At 43.0% G+C, this 19,852-nt stretch overlaps 2 protein-coding genes across 2 annotated transcripts in view; one reads left to right on the forward strand and one right to left on the reverse strand.

Moving 5' to 3' along the window:
• ino80 (INO80 complex ATPase subunit) overlaps positions 1 to 10,898 on the forward strand; it is a 48,246-nt gene extending 37,348 nt beyond the window's left edge. Inside the window, exons 28-36 of the mRNA XM_047801789.1 lie at positions 1,389 to 1,483; positions 1,826 to 1,898; positions 5,261 to 5,419; positions 5,738 to 5,840; positions 6,437 to 6,525; positions 6,643 to 6,807; positions 7,246 to 7,384; positions 8,838 to 9,056; positions 9,657 to 10,898. Of these exons, the coding sequence (XP_047657745.1) occupies positions 1,389 to 1,483; positions 1,826 to 1,898; positions 5,261 to 5,419; positions 5,738 to 5,840; positions 6,437 to 6,525; positions 6,643 to 6,807; positions 7,246 to 7,384; positions 8,838 to 9,056; positions 9,657 to 9,868 (1,254 nt within the window). The 3' untranslated portion in view covers positions 9,869 to 10,898. The remainder of the gene's footprint in view (positions 1 to 1,388; positions 1,484 to 1,825; positions 1,899 to 5,260; positions 5,420 to 5,737; positions 5,841 to 6,436; positions 6,526 to 6,642; positions 6,808 to 7,245; positions 7,385 to 8,837; positions 9,057 to 9,656) is intronic.
• Positions 10,899 to 13,478: 2,580 nt separating this feature from the next.
• Positions 13,479 to 15,190, reverse strand: chac1 (ChaC, cation transport regulator homolog 1 (E. coli)). The gene is made up of 3 exons (XM_027170200.2): positions 14,507 to 15,190; positions 14,379 to 14,414; positions 13,479 to 14,087 (listed from the first exon to the last, which is right to left on the reverse strand). Exons 1-3 carry the CDS (start codon positions 14,675 to 14,677, stop codon positions 13,692 to 13,694), a joined length of 603 nt encoding a protein of 200 aa, XP_027026001.1. The 5' UTR covers positions 14,678 to 15,190; the 3' UTR covers positions 13,479 to 13,691.
• Positions 15,191 to 19,852: the final 4,662 nt, after the last annotated feature.

Here is a 19,852-nt window from a genome sequence, read left to right on the forward strand (position 1 = left end):
TGGTGGGGTGTGGTCAGTACGTTATTGTGTGTAGTCTGGTCAGTACGTTATTGTGTGTAGTGTGGTCAGTACGTTATTGTGTGTAGTGTGGTCAGTACGTTACTGTAGGTGGTGTGGTCAGTACGTTATTGTGTGTAGTGTGGTCAGTACGTTATTGTGTGTAGTGTGGTCAGTACGTTATTGTGTGTAGTGTGGTCAGTACGTTATTGTGTGTAGTGTGGTCAGTACCTTATTGTGGGTGGTATGGTCAGTACCTTATTGGTGGGGTGTGGTCAGTACGTTATTGTGTGTAGTCTGGTCAGTATGTTATTGTGTGTAGTGTGGTCAGTACGTTACTGTAGGTGGTGTGGTCAGTACGTTATTGTGTGTAGTGTGGTCAGTACGTTACTGTAGGTGGTGTGGTCAGTACGTTATTGTGTGTAGTGTGGTCAGTACGTTACTGTAGGTGGTGTGGTCAGTACGTTACTGTAGGTGGTGTGGTCAGTACGTTACTGTAGGTGGTGTGGTCAGTACGTTATTGTGTGTAGTGTGGTCAGTACGTTACTGTAGGTGGTGTGGTCAGTACGTTATTGGTGGGGTGTGGTCAGTACGTTATTGTGTGTAGTCTGGTCAGTACGTTATTGTGTGTAGTCTGGTCAGTACGTTATTGTGTGTAGTGTGGTCAGTACGTTATTGTGTGTAGTGTGGTCAGTACGTTATCACACACACACACACACACACACACACACACACACACACACACATACACACACACACACATACACACACACACACACACATACACACACACACACATACAGACACACACACACACACACACACACACATACACACACACACACACACATACACACACACACACATACAGACACACACACACACACACACAACCCACACCACCACACAAACACACACCACACAAACCAACAAAAAGCAACACACAGACACACGCAACACACACACACACACACCACACACAACACAACACAATACACACACAAACACATACAGACACATACACACACACACACACACACACATACACACACACCAAAACACACACAGAAAAAAAACACAAACACACACACACACACACACAGTAAACACACACACACACACACACACAGACGCACGCACACACACACAACAACCCCACACACACACCACACACACAACACACAACCGATACAGAACACACACACACACACACACACATACAGACACACACACATACAGACACACGCACACACACACACACACACAAACACACACACACACACACACACACACACACACACACACACACACACACATACACACACACACACACAGGGTTTAGTTTAGTTTCTGAATAACTTTAATAACTTCTCCTTCTCTTCTTTCCCCAGGAGTACATGGTGTACCGGAAACACACATACATGCGACTGGATGGTTCATCAAAGATCTCAGAGCGCCGTGACATGGTGGCAGGCTTCCAGAGCCGGTGAGGAGTCCAGCAGTAATTTCTTTTCTCTTGTCGAGGCTAAAAGGGGTGAAAAGTTTGACCTGTCTAACAGCAGGTCCCATGTTAGCGTCTCTCTCTGCCTCACGTTTACAAAACAAGCTGTAATTAGCGCTCGGTCTGTGATGTGCCGTCATGTTGGACCTCCCTGTGCGTCTCTGGTTCACATTATCTCCTTTCACCGCCGTCTGCTTTCCATTTTGTACAGAGGATGTGTGAGGGGGTATTGGAAAATTGTCTTAATTCTCTCTCTCTCTCTCTCTCTCTCTCTCTCTCTCTCTCTCTCTCTCTCTCCCTCTCTCTCGCTCTCTCTTCTGCTTGCAGGACAGATATTTTTGTGTTTCTCCTCAGCACTAGAGCAGGGGGTCTGGGGATAAATCTGACCGCTGCAGACACGGTGAGATGCTCTAATTCTCTACTTTATATTCTCCTACTCATTCTCTCTCGCTGGCTCTAAGGCTCTAATTCTATTCTCTTCTCTCTAATTCTCTCTCTCTCTCTCTTCTCCCTCTCTCTTAATATTCCCATTCTCGGCTCTAATTCTCTCTCTCTCTCTACATTCTCCCCCTCGTCTCGTCTCTCTCTCTCCTAATTCTCTCCTCTCTCTCTCGTTCCCTCTCTCTCTCTCTTCCTTCTCTCTCTCTTCTAATTCTCCTCTCTACTTCTCTCTCTCTTCATCCCTCCTTTCTCCAATTCTCCTCACCTCCTTCTCTCTCATGCCTAATTTTCTCTCCTCTCTCTATTCTCCTCGCTCTCTCCTCCATCCTAATCTCCTCTCTCTCTCTTTCTCCAATCTCTCTTCTCCCTCTCTCTCTTTCTCTCTCTCCCTCTCCCTCTTTCTCATTCTCTCTCCCTCTCTCTCTTTCTCTCTCCGCTCTCTCTTTCTCTCTCATGCTCTACTCTCTTTCTTCTCTCTCTCTCTATCTCTATCTCTCTCTTCGCTCTAGTCTCTCTCTCCTCTCTCTCTGCTTTATCCTCTGTCTCCTTCTCCTCTCTCTCTCTCTCCTCCTCCTATCTCTCTCCTCTGCTCTCGTCTCGCTCTCTATTCTCTCTCTCTCTCTCTCTAGATGCTCACATTCTCCCTCTCTATTCTTCATCTCTGCTCTATCTTATTCTTCTCTCTCTATCTCGCTCTCTCTTCTCTCTCTCTCTCCTCATCTCTACTCTCTATTCCTCTCTCCTCCTCGATTACTCCTCTCTGCTCTAATCTCCTCTCTCCTCTCTTCTCTCTCTCTTCTCCTCTCTCTTTCGTCTCTCTCTCGCTCTCTCTCCTTTCTCTGTCTCTCTCTCTCTTCCTCATCCTCTCTCTCCTCTCTCCTCCCTCTCCTCTCCTCTCGTCTCATCTCCTCTCCTCCCTCCTCTCTTCTCTCTATCGCTCTCTCTCTCTCCCTCTCTCCTCTCCTTCCGCTATCGCTCCACTCTCACGTGGTCCCTCTCTCTTCCTCCCTCTCGTCCTCTCTCTCTCTCCTCCTCTTCTCCTTTGCCTCCCTCTCTCCTCCTCCTCTCTCTCTCTCCTCTCTCTCTCTCTCTCCTCTCCTCTCTCACTCTCTCTCTCTCTGCATCTCACTCTCTCGCTCTCTTCCTCTCGCTCTCTTCTCTCTCTCCTCTTCTCCCTCTCTCTCTTTCGTCTCTCTCGCCTCTCTCTCTCTCGTCTCCTCCTCCCTCTCTCTCCTCTCCCTCTCTCCTCTCTCTCCTCTCCTCTCTCTCACCTCTCTCCATCTCCTATCTCTCTCTCTCTGCCTGCCCTCTCTGCCTCCCTCTCTCTCTACTCTCTCTCTCTCTCTCCTCTTCCTCTCCTCTCTCTTTCCTCTCTCCTCTACTCTCTCTCTCTCTCACTCTCTCCTCTCCTCTCCCTCCTCCTCTCCTTCTCTCTTCTTCTCTTCTCTCTCTCTTCTCTCCTCCACTCCTCTCTCCACCACTCCTCTCTCTCTTCTCTCCTCTCTCTTCTCTGCTCCTCTCTCTCCTCATCCTCCTCTCTCTCTCTCTCCTCTCCTCTCACTCTCTCTCTCTCCCTGCTCTCCTCTCGTCTCCGTCTCTCCTCGTCTCTCCTCTCTCCTTTCTCTCTCTCTCTTCTCTCTCCCTCTCGTCTCCTCTCTCTCTCTCCCATCCTCTCTCTCCTCTCTCACTCTCTCTCCTCCTCTCCACCTCTCCTCTCCTCATCCTCTCTCACTCCTCTCGCGCTCTCTCTCTCCTCTCTCTCTCTCTCCTCCTCTCTCCTCTCCTCCTCTTCACCTCCTCCATCTCTCCCATCCTCTCCTCTCTCTCCCTCTCTCACGCTGCTCTCTCGTCGTCTCTCCTCTCCCTCCTCTCTCTCTCTATTCCTCCTTCCTCTCCAGTCTCTCCCTCCTCTCTCTTCTCTCATCTCTCTTCTCCTCTTCTCTCTCCTCTCTCCTCTCTCTCTTTCTCTCTCTCTCCCTCGTCCACTTTCTTCTCCTCTCCTCTCTTCTCCTCTCCTTCTCTCCTCGCCTCTCCACTCCTCTCTCTCTCTCTCTCTCTCCCCTCGTCCTCTCTGCCTCTCTCTCCTCTCCCTCTCTTCTCTCTCGTCTCGTCTCTCTCTCCTTCTCTCTCTCTCTCATCTCGTCCTCCCTCTCTCCTCTCCTCTCCTCCTCTGTCCTCTATTTTCTCCTTCTCGTCATCTCAGCCTCATCAACCTCTCTCTCTGTCTGTCTCTCTGTCTATCTCTCTCTCTCTCTCATTCTCTCTCTCTTCCTCTTCCTCTTTCTCTCTCCCTCTCTCCCTCTCTCTCTGTCTCTGTCTCTCTCTTTCTGTCTCCTTGTCTGTCTCTCACTGTCTCTCTCTCTGTGTCTCTCTCTCTCTCTCATTCTCTCTCTCCCTGTCCCTCTCTCTCTCTCTCTCTCTCTCTTTCATTATGACTTCTATAAGACAAGTTCTCTATCAGGTGAGTTTGCTGGAACATCACGATCTGCATCATCAAACTCTTCAGAACATCCTGGAACACTATAATGACAACAACCGCCCACACATACGTACGTAACCCAGGCGACTAACAGAAAGAAACGTGTCTTTATCATAGCTGAAGGGAAGAACGATACGATTGTAGATAAACAAACAAACAAAAATGCCACACAAGCATAATGATGTAAAGGACAAAGGCATATATTAGTTCTGTGTAACAAAGCAAAACCAACGTTACTCACCTATCGAGAAGGAAAAAAGCGCCTCGGCGTCTTAAGTAAAGTCGGCCACATATTCACAGGTCGGAGTTTCCCGAGTCGATAACTCCTGAGCTAAACGCTGTTACTACACAAAACGCGGTTGTAGCTGCCTCTCTACATTACTACGATAGAAAAGAGGTGTTATTTGTGTAGTAACAGCGTTTAGCTCAGGAGTTATTGACTCGGGAAACTCCAACCTGTGAATATGTGGCCAACTTCCTGCTCCTTCAGTTCTCTCCAGCGCTGGAAAGCTGATCCTATATTAACATGTCCTACTTCTTGTCCTTATCGTAAGTCTTTCTTCTCTTTCTTTGTTCTTATCCTCCATGTCGATGTTAAAACTGCTTTCTGCTAATGTCACACATGCGCACCGAACACTCTCTCCGCCCATATTGACAAGACACGCCCCTTTCTGCTCATTGGCTACACGTTAGTTTTGTTTTTTGTTTAGTTTGCCGTCCCGACTCAGTTTTCTGAAGCATTTCTCAAACAACGGAGACCCCACCTTTAATTTCTGCTCTCTGGACAAAAGGAGAATTTGATGAAGGTGTGTGTGTTATAAAGGTCCTCTGTTCCTCTGCAGGTGATTTTCTACGACAGTGACTGGAACCCTACGGTTGATCAGCAGGCCATGGACCGAGCCCACAGACTGGGCCAGACCAAGCAGGTCACAGTTTACCGCCTCATATGTAAAGGCACCATAGAGGAGCGAATCCTACAGCGGGCTAAGGAGAAGAGCGAGGTATTAAGGGATGAAATACACACACACACACACACACACACACACAGTTATGATCAATTATGATCATTGTACTAGTTTTCTTCTCATATTTAAACCTCTCACACACACACACACACACACACAGTTATGATCATTGTACTAGTTTTCTTCTCATATTTAAACCTCACACACACACACACACACACACCAACTTCCTTTTCCTCCCAAACTTAACAAATCGAACCTCGCTGTAAACGAATCGAGTCCTAATCCAGTTTAAAGCAGCTCACCTGTTTATTCCGAGTCTAATCGCACTGTCTCGTGTGTCCCGTGTCTCAGATTCAGAGGATGGTGATTTCAGGAGGGAATTTTAAACCCGACACTCTGAAGCCCAAAGAGGTGGTCAGTCTGCTGCTGGACGACGAGGAGCTGGAGAAAAAGCGTGAGTCGGGTTTGTCACGTCCCTCCAATCGTCTCGTGTCTTGTAAATGAATCGCAAGTTTAGCCGCTGATCAAATATACTGAACGTGTCAATCTTCATGAGCTAGCCGAGTCTCCACGTCATCTCTCCGGTAGCAGAGATCGATTCTCGTCACAGTTAAATCCTTCTCAGTTCCCGGCTGTAACGGAAACTAACGAGTCTCAAATAATCACTCAGGGATGTTATTTATTTACTCTGAGGAATTAATGATCCATTGCATTTGATTCGCTGGCTTCATGAGTCGATTCAGGACGTTTCAAACACAATCTGACTCCTGCGTTATTACTGAATTGTTTGTATACAACGAAATAAATGTAATGTCGTGGACAAAATGTACAACAACAGGGTTAAAAAATAAAATGAATAAAAATTAGTTAGGAAAACAAATAAATAGATAAAATTAGAAAATTAATTCTAAATAAATGTAAGTAAATAAATAAATGAATGAATGAATGAATAAATTAATCAAAAATTTTTTAAATGAAAAGAAATAGAGATTTTCCAAAATTTTCTGATCGCATAAACACACAGATCTTTGTGCTTCTGTTTGTGAGCAGTTCGTTTAAGGCAGGAGGAGAAGAGGCAGCAGGAGGAGAGCAGTAAGGTGAAGGACCGGAAGAGGAAGAGAGAAAAATACGCCGAGAAGGTAAATATCAGTTATGTATTATTATCTACAACCTTTCATTCTGTACTTCATCGTTCCTGTACGAGCGATTACGGGCCTTGTGGAGTTCTGTACATTTTGTAATTTGTTCACGTGCAGAGGAAAAAGGAGGAGGACGCGGAGACGACCAAGAAGAAGAGAGACGGCGTGAACTTGGTGATCCCGTACACCCCGTCGGCGGACAACTCCAACCTGTCTGCGGACGGCGAGGACTCGTACATCAGCGTGGACATGGAGTCAGCTATGCCCAGCCCCTTCAGTGAGGTGAGAACAACATACACCTTACACTTAACCCCACGTTTATTCTTCACTTAAACAGTTTATTAACCTTCAAGCTGCTTGATTTAATTCTTTAAGACTTAAAAACACATTTACATCCAGATTTTAACCACATTTGTTGTCATGGCGAATTATAAGCATTTCTTATCCACGTATTATTATTATTATTATTATTATTATTATTATTATTATTATTTAACTGGAACTCTTCTGGGAAGTTTTTTTAGAAGCTTGTTAAAATACAGATAAGGATCAAGTGCAGGGAGACGAACAGATCTGTGTGTCGTCTGTCACGAACGTGTCACGTCTCCAAGCCGATACGTCAAGGAGAAATACATATAAAGTAATCGGCATCGAAGGGTTTGTTTCTGTAAGTTTTCTATTTTTATGCTGCGTAGCTGAAAATCTGACTTGTTTGTGTAGATCTCTCTGAGCAGCGAGCTGCAGCCCGGCTCTCTGCCAGCCGACGAGAGCAGCAGCGACATGCTGGTGATCGTGGATGAACCTCTGCCCACTAACTCGCCCGCCTCCGGCACCGGCTCAGTCTCTGACAACGTGAATGGTGAGGAGAAAAAAACTAAACTTCTGTTTATGTATAAAATAAATCTTAAAATGTAATAATGGATCCAACATATAATAATAATAATAATAATAATAATAATAATAATGATGATGATAATAATAGTGATAATGATAATAATAATCAGAATAATAAAAAATAATAATAATAATAAAATAATGATAATAATAATCAGAATAATAATGATGATTATGATGATAATGATAGTAATAATAATCATAATAATAATAATAATAATAATAATAATAATAATAATGTATTTAGTGATTCACGTATTGAACACGTTATTAAGTTAAACAGGATTAATATGCATGTTTCTCTTCTAGTACATCTGATAGACCTAATTTACATACACATAGAGTCTGGGCAGGTTTCTTAGTTGTTAAGTCTTAAGGCAGATTTATACGGTCGATTATTTATTATGTACTCAAATGGAATTATGGCCTTTAGAACCAGTCAGAAGAGGATTTTAGGGGAGATTAATGAGTCGTCCTTCAGCGAGCGCCGTTTTCAGTAATTAAACAAACCGAATAAACTGAATAGAAACACATGTCGTTCGGCGTAAAGAACACAGAGCCAGTGCTCAACACATAATATTTTATGTATCGTGTTCCAGTGTTTACGGTGCCGTTGTGTTTCTTTTGTTCCTCGTTTCCATCCAGTTTATCAGCTCCATATTTACTGAAATAAAAAACATCCTGCATCCCAAAACACTCGGCATGTTTGATTCACTCTAGGGGCGACTCATTCAGAGTCGATTCAGAGTCGATTCGCTTCATCGCTAGCTCTCACTTGGACTTAAAGGTGGGGTCTCCGTTGTTTGAGAAATGCTTCAGAAAACTGCATCGGGCCGAGAAGCTAAACAAAAACAAAACTAACATGTAGCCAATGAGCAGAAAGGGGCGTGTCTCGTCAATGTGGGCGGAGAGAGTGTTCGGTGCGCATGTGTGACGTTAGCAGAAAGCGGTTTTAACATTGACATGGAAGATAAAAACAAAGAAAGAGAAGAAATGTGTGGAGCCGAGACAAACCACTTACACAGAAAGAAAGACCGACTCGGCACGTTAACTAACGTATAATGTAAATGAAGAAATATTTTATTTTGCTTTGCTGTGAATTTAATTTATCTGCATATCAAATAAAAAATCTAATTCCAATTTTGAATCCTTTGATGTAGAAAAATTAGTAATTTTAAATGACAAAAATGAACAGTGCTATATTATATAAGTCAGGCTATAATGGCCTAAAATAATGGCCTTAAATCAGAAATGTTTGTGTCATCATAAGATGCGACAGCCAATCGGGTACAGTATGCAAATTAGTTTCCTTTTATCCAATTTGCATATCCTTAGAATCTGGGCAAAAGCAAGACGTTTCATGATGTCCTTATGATGTTTGCTGATGTCAGACATCTGATGTTGGGTTTGTCCTGCAGGCGTCTCTTCTCTAGACGTGTCGAGTCCAGGCAGAGGAAGAGCCGCTCGGAGCCGAGGGAGACCCAAAGGCTCGGGAAGCGGAGGGAAGTGCTCGAGCAGGAAGGGCCGAGGGAGGAAGTCGACAGCCGGCAGCGCAGCAGCGATGGCAGGAGCGATGGCTGGAGCAGCAGCCGCCTCAGCTGCGGCGTACGCGGCGTACGGCTACAGCGTGTCTAAAGGTGGGTTCTTTGAGCAGGCCAAGAAAATCAAGTGAAAGTGACGTGACGCACGGCTGAGGGCACCTCAGTCGTGGTATTGCCAGCTCGAGACTCGAACCCACAACCTTAGGGTTAGGAGTCAAACTCTCTAGCCATTAGGCCACGACTCCCCCGGTTTTCGCATATCCCAGGTTATTATGAGCCTGGGGTCAGAGCGCAGGTTCAGCCATCGTGCGGCGCCCCTGGAGCAGGTGAGGTTAAGGGCCTTGCTCAAGGACCCAACGTAGATGTTTCAGCAGCTTGTGGGCTTGATCCCCGACCTTCTGATTAGGAACCCATCGCTAACTAGATAAAAAAAAATCATGCTAGCGGGAAACAAGGTGTAAACTTAGTGACAGCTTTGTCTCTGACACTGCAGACTCCTCCCATAAACGTACCCTTGTGGACAGAAAACCTCACCAAATCAGCTTTTTCTGTTACTATAGAAACCATAATCCTGCCGACCAATCAGGATCCAAAGATGCCCTCTACACCATAGCAATGCAACACAGTTACACCGAGTTAACGATGATTAGTTTCAGTAGATTTCTGAATTTGTTTTGCTCTAATTTCATCCCTCAGGTATCACGGCAGCTACTTCCGGCTCCTTGCAGTCAGCGATCGCTCGATCTTCATCCTCTGTGGCGCTCGTTCCAGTGGGAACGCCCTCTCCCCAGGCTAAAGGCTCGGTCCTGGGTTCCGGCGCTCAGCTCCTCCCACACGGCAGCTCTCATGTCCTTCACACCACCTCCAAGAGAGGCAAAGCTCCGAGCGGCCACGCTGGTGGACGGTAGCGGCGTCACACCGCGCATTTTAGTTCGGCCAGTAATTTTACCCTTGCGGTGTGAGATTTATTTATCGGCGGTTTATGACGTCTACCTACATGAAAACATTTCACCAGGCCTGTAGTCACTGTGAAGTTTTGGTTTTACAGCGAAAATTCGAATCTGATTTCTGATCCATCTGTTCGACTGTAATTCCAGACATCGCTCCTAGTTTTGCACTTATCCATCCATCCATCCTTCCTTCGTTCCTTCCTTCCTTCCTTCGCCGATTACTTGTTTTTTTAGGGCCCACCAGCATGATATTTTTTTTTGGTCTTCTGTTTGGCGAGAACGTTTAGTACAAACATCTGCAACAGGAAGCGAAACCTCGACTATCGTCTTTACTCGAACTCGCCAAGATCGTGAAAAATCGCCCGTTTAAAAGTGTTTAAAAAAAACGCCAAACTTCTCTTTATACAGCTTCAGCTTCAGATCCTTAATATTTAAATATTCTGACCTATGAGGAGAATTTTTTTTTTTCTTGAACGAAGGTGTGAATGAATGTGATGCTGCTTTAAACAAAAAAAAAAACAAAAAAAAAGAAATTAAAAAAAAAAAAATTTAGTACTCCACTAAAAAGTGGAAGATTTCTGACCTGGAAAAGTTTTCGAATGGATGTAAAATGTATCATAGCTTAAGTTAAAAAAAAAAAGAAGAAAGAAAAAGTTAATTTATGAAGATTTGCGCTAACTGTAAATTGTAACGGAGCTGTTTATTTTTAAACGTATCGATATCACATGGTTTTTGTGGCATCTGTGGGGTTTTTGGTGTTTTTTTTTTTTTTTTTGGAGTTTATTTTTTTTTGTCTCTCAAGCGTGATGATTTGTCCAGTGTTTGTAAATACCATCGCGGATCTCGCTCCTTTCACCGTTCTCCGTATTTCCCATGATGCTCGTATATTTTTATATTTCACTCTGTACATACGAGAGAAAGAAGAGTGTTGTTTTACTAACGTGGAGTAAATCCGAAATAATAATAATAATAAAAAAATCAAAAATAATTCCAGACGCTTCTGCCTGTTATTTATCGCTTTTTGTTTTTTTTTTTTGTAAGATCACCACATTTTATACACGTTGTAAACAGTACGTGACGCCGTACATAGGAAGGTTCATGACACCTGTATATGTATGTATAGCACCGTGTGAAGGTTTTAGTCAGGTGTGAAAAAATGTTGTAAAGCAAGAATGCTTTAATTTTTTAATTTTTTTTTTTTTAATCAAATGCAAAAGTGAGCAAACAGAAAGAAAAATCGACCCTTTGGTTTCAAACCAGCATCCACAAATTCAGGGGTTTTATAGGATCAGTGTCAGGTGTGTGATGAATGATCATCGGCTTCGTATGTAGGTTGATGCACAGTCTTTAAAGGTGAGGTCTCTGTTTGAGAAATGCTTCAGAAAATGAATCGGGCTGACAAACTAAACAAAATTCAAAACAAACGTGTAGCCAATGAGCAGAAAGGGGCGTGTCTTATCGATATGGGCGGAGAGAGTGTTCAGTGCGCGTGTGTGACATTAGCAGAAAACGGTTTTAACATTGACATGGAGGATAAAAACAGAAAGAAAGAGAAGAAAGACTTACGATAAGGACAAGAAGTAGGACGTGTTAATATAGGATCAGCTTTCCAGCGCTGGAGAGAACTGAAGGAGCAGGAAGTCGGCCACATATTCACAGGTTGGAGTTTCCCGAGTCAATAACTCCTGAGCTAAACGCTGTTACTACACAAATAACACCTCTTTTCTATCGTAGTAATGTAGAGAGGCAGCTACAACCGCGTTTTGTGTAGTAACAGCGTTTAGCTCAGGAGTTATCGACTCGGGAAACTCCGACCTGTGAATATGTGGCCGACTTTACTTAAGACGCCGAGGCGCTTTTTTCCTTCTCGATAGGTGAGTAACGTTGGTTTTGCTTTGTTACACAGAACTAATATATGCCTTTGTCCTTTACATCATTATGCTTGCGTGTCATTTTTGCTTGTTTGTTTATCTACAATCGTATCGTTCTTCCCTTCAGCTATGATAGACACGTTTCTTTCTGTTAGTCACCTGGGTTACGTATGTATGTGTGGGCGGAGCTATAAATACAGGGGTGGGGCTTATTTGGGTTAGGGGTGTGTTTGTTTTGGTGATTTCAAATGTCAACATTGGCTTTCGAACATCAGAGACCGCACCTTTAACTGAAACAGAAACAGTTGTGTAGGAGCTTCACACTGGGTCAGGACAAACTAACTCGGATTCTGAGATGAGGTTGTGGACACAGTTTCATGTCTCGGGTCAACAAGACAAGGTTCTACTGCACAACCAGGTTTCTTTTGGGAATGATCTTAAAACAGACTGGATTTCTTTCAGGATGTGAAGAAGCTAAAGAAACAAGCAATGTTGTGGAGCGTAGACGGAGTGAACCAAAGAAACTTAATGCAGCAGATGAAAGACGTATCACGCTTCAACATCAGATGATGTCCAGCAGTGTCCATGAGCGAAGAACTGGAGGAAACCAGTGGGACCCTGGTACACCAATCAGCTGTCTGGAGAAATCTGGACAGAAATGATCTCCATGGAAGAATTGTGGTCCAAAAGTCAAACCTCTGACACGGAACAAGGCAATGACTCGACTTTACATGAAAACGTAGGATAGGATCTGGGGAGAAAGCAGGAAAATGGCAGCAGGTCTCTGGACTGATGAGTCAACATTTGAAATATTTGGCTATTGCAGGAAGAAGGTTGTTCGCCGAAGGTCTGGAGGGTGAAAGAATAATGATGGTTCATGACATGCTTGGGGCTGCGTTTCTGCAAATAGACTTGGGAGAGTTGTTCAGAATAATGCAGTACCATCAGGGAGAGTAGACACGTCACACTATGAAACCTCTGACACTTCATTAGCATCTAGTTTCTCTAACGTGCATGACACTCGACTGTTATAACAGGTAATGAAACTGACTTATGCTCTTTATGGATGATGCCTGTTGGAATAAGGCTTTAGAGATATTTTAAGTGTTAGTATCAAAGAAGCTTCATATCAGTGACACGGTCCTCGGTGGACGGGCCGTGACCTCGCTTATTAGCATCCGTACGGACAAACAGCATGTTTATTTCTGAACTGCTGACAATCCCATATAAGGGACGGATCAGAAAGGTCTTCCTCTAAGCTGTTGTACACAGGTTCATAGCTACAAGAAGATGAACCGCTGATCCACATTTCCTCTCTTATCTGTTCCCTCAGACCTGAAACGCAGGACAAGAGTGTAAACACAGGACTTCCAGGATCACCGGCTTCCTTGTTCCTGTGTGTGTGAGAGACAGAAGTCATGTTGAACTACATCCAAAGCAGTTCCCGCTTCTGAGTGGAAATGAAACGTGTGAGCAACAGGTGTGATGTAGTTTATGAAGCATTTATAAAAAACCTACAGGAAGTAATAAATGTTCAGATCTTATAGCTATAAATAATATAACAGCTTTGTTCCCTCACCAGCCTTACTTCGTAGCTGTTACTATAGAAACAGGGCTGCTGTTCATTCAGCAGCTTCTGACCAATCACAATCCAGCGCTCAACTGTGGTGATGTATAAATTAACTCGAAACACACAGTCACATTTAAATCACTTTTATTTAATGAATGAACGATGAACCGTTTACAGTAAAAGTTTGTCTTACACGAGCCGACTGACTGCGGCTTTGGAGTGCTCTGTAGGTTTGTGATCTGTCACTTAGAGAGAGAAATGAAACGCAACACAAAACAAGCTACACATTACAACACAATGAGGTAAAATGCATGAGCAGCATCACTGGATTTACAGCTAGTTAGTTTAAAGCGATTACACTTTTTTTTGCTGTAAAATAGATATTCAAACAGGCCGTCTCGATGGAGAACAGGTGAGCGTCGTCGACCCCGGGGCAACTCTGTCTCATGAACTCGGCCAGACGGAGCAGGTACTCGATGTTGTAGCCCGTTTTTCCCTTGCACGCCAAGATCTGAGCAGCGATCTCTTCTACACTTGCAGGACCCAGGTAGGTCGGGTTGTCTTCTGTCGCAATGTAAACCAGAGCCTGGACCGAGGGCTGGCTCTCATCACGCGGGACGAACTCGACCATCCGGGTGCCGTAGCCTCCTCGTACGGCTTCACGTATGTTCAGGTAGGCGAGGGACTCCTCGATCTGGGAGCCGGTCACCTCGAAGGCTACGCCCCAGGTGCAGGCCTGCAGAGAAAGGAGGTGGCGTTAAAGTTGCATCACACACACACACACACAACACAAACACGGTGTCGCTAGATTTGCCGATCATTGTTTATTCAGCGCTGTTCTTCTCTTGGTGGCATTTAATATAAAAATCAGTCGTTATTTTCTGACTCCTCAGAACCTCAGAGTGTGCCGATTTCTTTTAAACGTTATACACTAACTGCATATAGTGTATAGAACTTATTTTTCTTTAGAATAATTGCTAATTGGCCCATGACGTCACGACTTGATGAAGAGGAGAATGGAACTTACGTCATCCTCCTCCAGGAGCGTCACCACTCTTCCAGGCTGTAAAAAAAGAGACAAGCAAAATAAATAAATAAAATTCACGAACGTTAAAAACAGCAGATTTATAAAATAAACGAGTAAATAAACCTCACCGTGTCGTCACTCCCGCGGTGGAAGGTGTCTCCGTGCCAGAAGCGCCGCTTGTAGCCGCGGATGAAGCCGACGTGGTTCCGCTTGTACTTAAAGTCAGGTTTCCACACCAGAGAACCGTAGCCGAAGATCCACAGGCTACTTTTACCGGCTATGAGGTCCTGGGGCTTCATTTTGATATCAATGATAGGATGAGGCACAAAAACGCTACGACACTAGAGTAGAGAACCAGGCGAACTCGTTAGCGTTAGCTTCCTCCGGTCGAGGAGCAGAGGTACCGGCTGGTTCACCGCTAGACCCCGAGCGCTGGAGCACAACTGCTGGGCAGTCGTGAAGATGGAATAGCGCAAATCTGGTTGTTTTTCCTGGTGCATGCCGCCGCATTAGTGTCGCCGCATCGCCGCCTTAAAACGCCATATTAGCCTCTGGGGCTCAAGATAAAAGCTAATACTTAACACCGCCTCAGCGGGCACGCAGCTAGCGGGCTAGCCGTGTAGCCTAGCTCGTCGCTCGGATGATATGGTAGCCTTGTAGCCGTGTATCCTATTAGCCTAGCTCGGATGATATGCTAGCAGTGTAGCCTATTAGCCTAGCTCGTCGCTAGCCTTTCTAACCGTCTCTACACTTCTAGCCTCCCCCCGAATCCCAGCTCGTCGTTCGGATGATGAAATGAAGCTCCACCGTGTCCCTGCTTCATATATCCTGTAACCGCGTTACCATGGCGCACTCTAAACCAATCACAATCTACAAGAGGCGGGATTTCACGTCTATCACCCAATCCTCACGCGAAGCATTCCATAATGAACGCGATCCCTTACACGCCTCTAAAATTCCTGCTCATCCGATCGGTCGATGTAGCTGTCAGTCACGCGTTTTCTACACTTCTATTGGTCGATCGTAGGTTCTTCGCGATGTGTTTATTGTGAAAAGCGGCTGATGCAACTCGAAGCGGTCGTTTCAAGGTAATAGAGAACGTTTGGTTCTGGGAAAGTGTTGCATCAGTCGGTCTGAGAAGCTTGTGCTGGTGTTTTGTTGGAGGAATTGGATGAGGACATGGAGTTCTACATGTCAAAATAGTACTAATAAAAGATTTGTAGCTCATGGTCAATAACAACAACAACAACAACAACAAGCTGGGTGTAGATTTAATCATCACAATTCAACACAGTAAAACAGCTCAATCGAAGAAAACATTCATCACTGCATATAATTTGCCTCAGACTTCCATGGTTGGGGGTTCGAGTCCTACATCCATCGTGTGTGTGTGTGTGTGTGTGTGTGTGTGTGTGTGTGTGTGTGTGTGTGTGTGTGTGTGTGTGTGTGTGTGTGTGTGTGTGTGTGTGTGTGAGTGAGTGGTGTAGTCTAGTTTTTTGTAGTGAGTATACTGTGATTTCCCCCCCCTCCCAGCCTCATACGCACCCATCCTATAGGGTCACCCCATAGGCACCACCACACTCATTAATGCATAAAATACGCATCTACATGTAATTTAGAGCATTATTAAAGACTGCTTATGTGTTATCAACATTCACATTTATTATAAGCAACAAAAGACAGACAGCTGATGAAACCTGTGCTCCAGGTCCCATATTCATATAACATTTAAGGCTAAATGTAGCTCTTAAAGGTATAAAGTTCACCCAAAAATGAAAATTGTGTTATTTCATCACCCTCAATTTGTTCCAAAACTGTATGTTTCTTTCTTCTGTTTAACACAAAAGATTATATTTTGAAAAATGACACAATTTTCATTTTTGGTTGAACTTTATACCTTTAAGAGCTACATTTAGCCTTAAATGTTATATGAATACGGGACCTGGAGCACAGGTTTTATCAGCTGTCAATTTTCAGTGTACATTTAAAATTGAACAATAAATATTTGTTCAGTTTTATCACCAACACTCTTTCATTGCAGAATATTATGAACTGGATGAACCGGTACTTTACAAAGCTTTCCAAATACATTTGTACTCGGGCTGTGGGTGAAATGTCACCCGAAGCTGCTGTAGCTTTAGGCGCAGGCTTCCGAAAACACTCAGAGTGTAGTTTGGGTCTGCTTTCGTTTCATATCTTCTTTTACATTAGTTAGTTAATTTCTAATTTGCGCCAAAAAACACCGTCAAGCAACTGATTTTCCTCCTCGGTAGGTGAAGTCAGATCAGGTCACAGGCCACAGAAGCCCCAATGGTCCAAAAATGTTAGTGATTCGCAATCGCAACCACAGTCTGTGTTCGCAACATAGATGGGGTGAATTTATAAATGAAAGTTCTGTCACAAAACGATATTGTTACGTATCCTCACGCTTTTTAAGTGGGTATACGGAAATCCTTGGCCTTTCCTAGTGGGTATACGGCGTATACCTGCGTATCACGTAGACCACTAAGGTGTGTGGGTTTCACGTTCTCCCTCTCCAGGGGTTTCCTCTGGGTTCTCTGGTTTCCTCCAAATAACCAAAGACCTCCTGGAGTCACTAAACTGACCGTAGTGTACGATTACGTCCAGCGACGGGTTGTCACCCACTGCAGAGGCTCAAGGTTTCTTGTTACCGTGTGTAGGATAAGTGTTACAGAAGATGGATAGATCTCAGGTCATGTATTTAACCCAAATCGGAAGATTTCGATCAGATGTACACATAATTTCTCAAAATATAGTTTCAATCATATTAAAAAAAAAACAAACAAAAACATTCAACTTTGTCCTATATTTAAATGGGTTTGATGTTCCTCCAGGGGAAAAAAAGTCCTGACACATGTGGAGACAGATCCGTCTGAAAAACAAGACTTGTGAACGCAATGTTCCAACAGGGTTCCAAGAAACGTTGATTCATCACATAAAATTATAATAATTAGTGTGTTAGTGTTCCTGGTCATGTACTAATTCCAGATTAGCACAGATTCTTTAAGTCTCTGAGATAAAAAAAAAAAAAAAAAAAAAAGCTTTTTTTTTTGTTTGTTTTTTTTCTTTTTCTTTTTGAAAGTCAAAAAATATTCTTTGAATTATTATTATTTTTTAAAATAACAATAATGATATTTACTTCAATACTGATATTTAATGATATATTTAATGATATTTAATTTAATGATATTTACTTGTTTTTTTTTTCTTTTTCTTTTTGAAAGTCAAAAAATATTCTTTGAATTATTTTTTTTTTTTTAATAACAATAATGATATTTACTTCAATACTGATATTTAATGATATATTTAATGATATTTAATTTAATATTTACTTGTTTTTTTTCTTTTTCTTTTTGAAAGTCAAAAAAAATTCTTTGAATTATTATTATTATTTTTAATAACAATAATGATATTTACTTCGACATTTTTTAAAATTTAAGATTTTGAATCCATACATTTGCTTTATATATGTCATGTGGTTAGAGTGAGTGTATAAAGTGTGTCTTTTTCTTTGAACGTATTAGTTTTACGGCAACATAATGGAGGATAAAAAACTTTTTTTTTTTTTTTTTTTTTTTGCAGACGGTGTTGGGTTTAACTTTGCTGCTGCTCTTTAGAAGATAAATTAAACCCAAGATTTCACCTGGGGGTTGAACGTTGCCTCGTTTTTCACTTGGATGTATAGTGTGTTATTTAAGTTTCCAAGTCGTGACCTAGTTTCTTCATAAAGGCGATTTTGGCGTTTTTCCAACTCTTCTGTGGTCTTCTTCGAATCATTCTGTGGTCCGACTTCTTAACCTCGCTTGGAATAGATCAGATAAGAGCAACAGACACGTGATAAATTGAATTTCGGCTTTATTTCTTGCTTCTGCTTTTTTTAAGCCAAATGTAATCGATCCGGTCCCAGAGGAATCCTGGCCAGTGTACGTTTTTCTTTCTAGGGTCCGGTTACTAACCCACTTGCACCAGGTGATCCCCATTGTCCAGACGTTTATCACAGTGCTCAGGTGTGTTACGAACCGGAACACAAGAACAATATGAACTCGCAGGGGAACCCAGAACACGGCACTGAGAACCTCTGGCTAAAAACTCAAGAGAGGTAGAACAAGTAAGACTGCAAAACCGAGAACTAGCTGCCAATTTGTCCTGCTGTTTCCATGAAATCTGGAGTAAATCTTCAAGCAGCACCATCCATCATCTCAGACTTGGCTTTCACATTTCGGACAAATCAGATCAGCTCTGTGAAAACACGACCGAACGCACGACACTCACCAGCCTCAGATAATCATTTCCTGAATCAGGATTTTCAAAAATTTCAGTGTGGAATTATTATTTTTCCTTTCTTTTCATTTATTCCTTCATCTTCCACAATTAAAAATGCTTTATTTATTTAAAAGGATGCAGACACAATTGTCCATTTCTAGTTGCATTTAAATTAGGGAAAGGTTCGTGTGTTCCTTCAGCTCACCTCTGTATCTTTGTCTTTCTTGAAGATAATCAGACGGAATAACAACACGGCTTGCAGAGAAAGTGGTCGGACTGTTATAAAGAGTCTCCTTACCAAAAACGTCATATCAGCGGTTAAACGTCATTATCACCAGCTCCAACAACACCTCAGGCCTGTTCATTAGTAATAAATGTATTGAATTGAATGTATAGAATTTTTTTATTTAATTCTATGAAATGTTTTACTAATAGGTCAGAAGGTGCTGATTAAAGGTGAGAGTGTTCAGTGCGCATGTGTGACATTAGCCTCTGCCGTTACCTCTGCCTCGGGTTCTAGGTGTCGAACGTCGCCGTCCGCGTAAAACGGAGCTAAACCTTTCACGGTACGACACACAGTACTACAAAAACACATCTGTATTACCATAGTATTACTTGTAGTGTTCATTTATTGATAAAAATATACCCTCGACCAGCTGCCCCTGCAGGTTCCGCCATAATAGGTGCCTGGGTTACGTATGTATGTATGTATGGGGTGGGGCTATCAAAACAGGGGTGGGGACCCATTTGGGTTAGGGGTGTGTTTGTTTTGGTGATTTCAAATGTCAACAATGGCTTTCAGAGATCGTGCATCTCACCTTTAATTTTCCGTAAGAGTGACACTGACATTTGGCAATCACAGGTTTATTTTAGACGGATGCCTGCATTCATTCACGTATTTCATAAGAAGACATTTATATTCTTATGGACATTTTTGGAAGGAGTCTCCAGTTTCAGACATTTACAGAATTTAGCAGACACTCTTATACATTTTTTTAAATTTCAGTTTATACACATGAGCAATTGAGGTTAAGGGCCTTGCAGTGGCAAATTGGTGGACCTGGGATTCGAACAAATGATATTCCGATCAGTAGTCAAACACCTTAACCACTGAGCTACCACATCCCCATACCACATGGTCAGACATTTGTAACCGTGCTCCAGTTTCTCAGTAACACAACAAACTGCAT

The sequence above is a fragment of the Tachysurus fulvidraco genome, chromosome 16 (assembly GCF_022655615.1).
Source record: "Tachysurus fulvidraco isolate hzauxx_2018 chromosome 16, HZAU_PFXX_2.0, whole genome shotgun sequence".
In the NCBI taxonomy this organism is placed as follows: domain Eukaryota; kingdom Metazoa; phylum Chordata; class Actinopteri; order Siluriformes; family Bagridae; genus Tachysurus; species Tachysurus fulvidraco.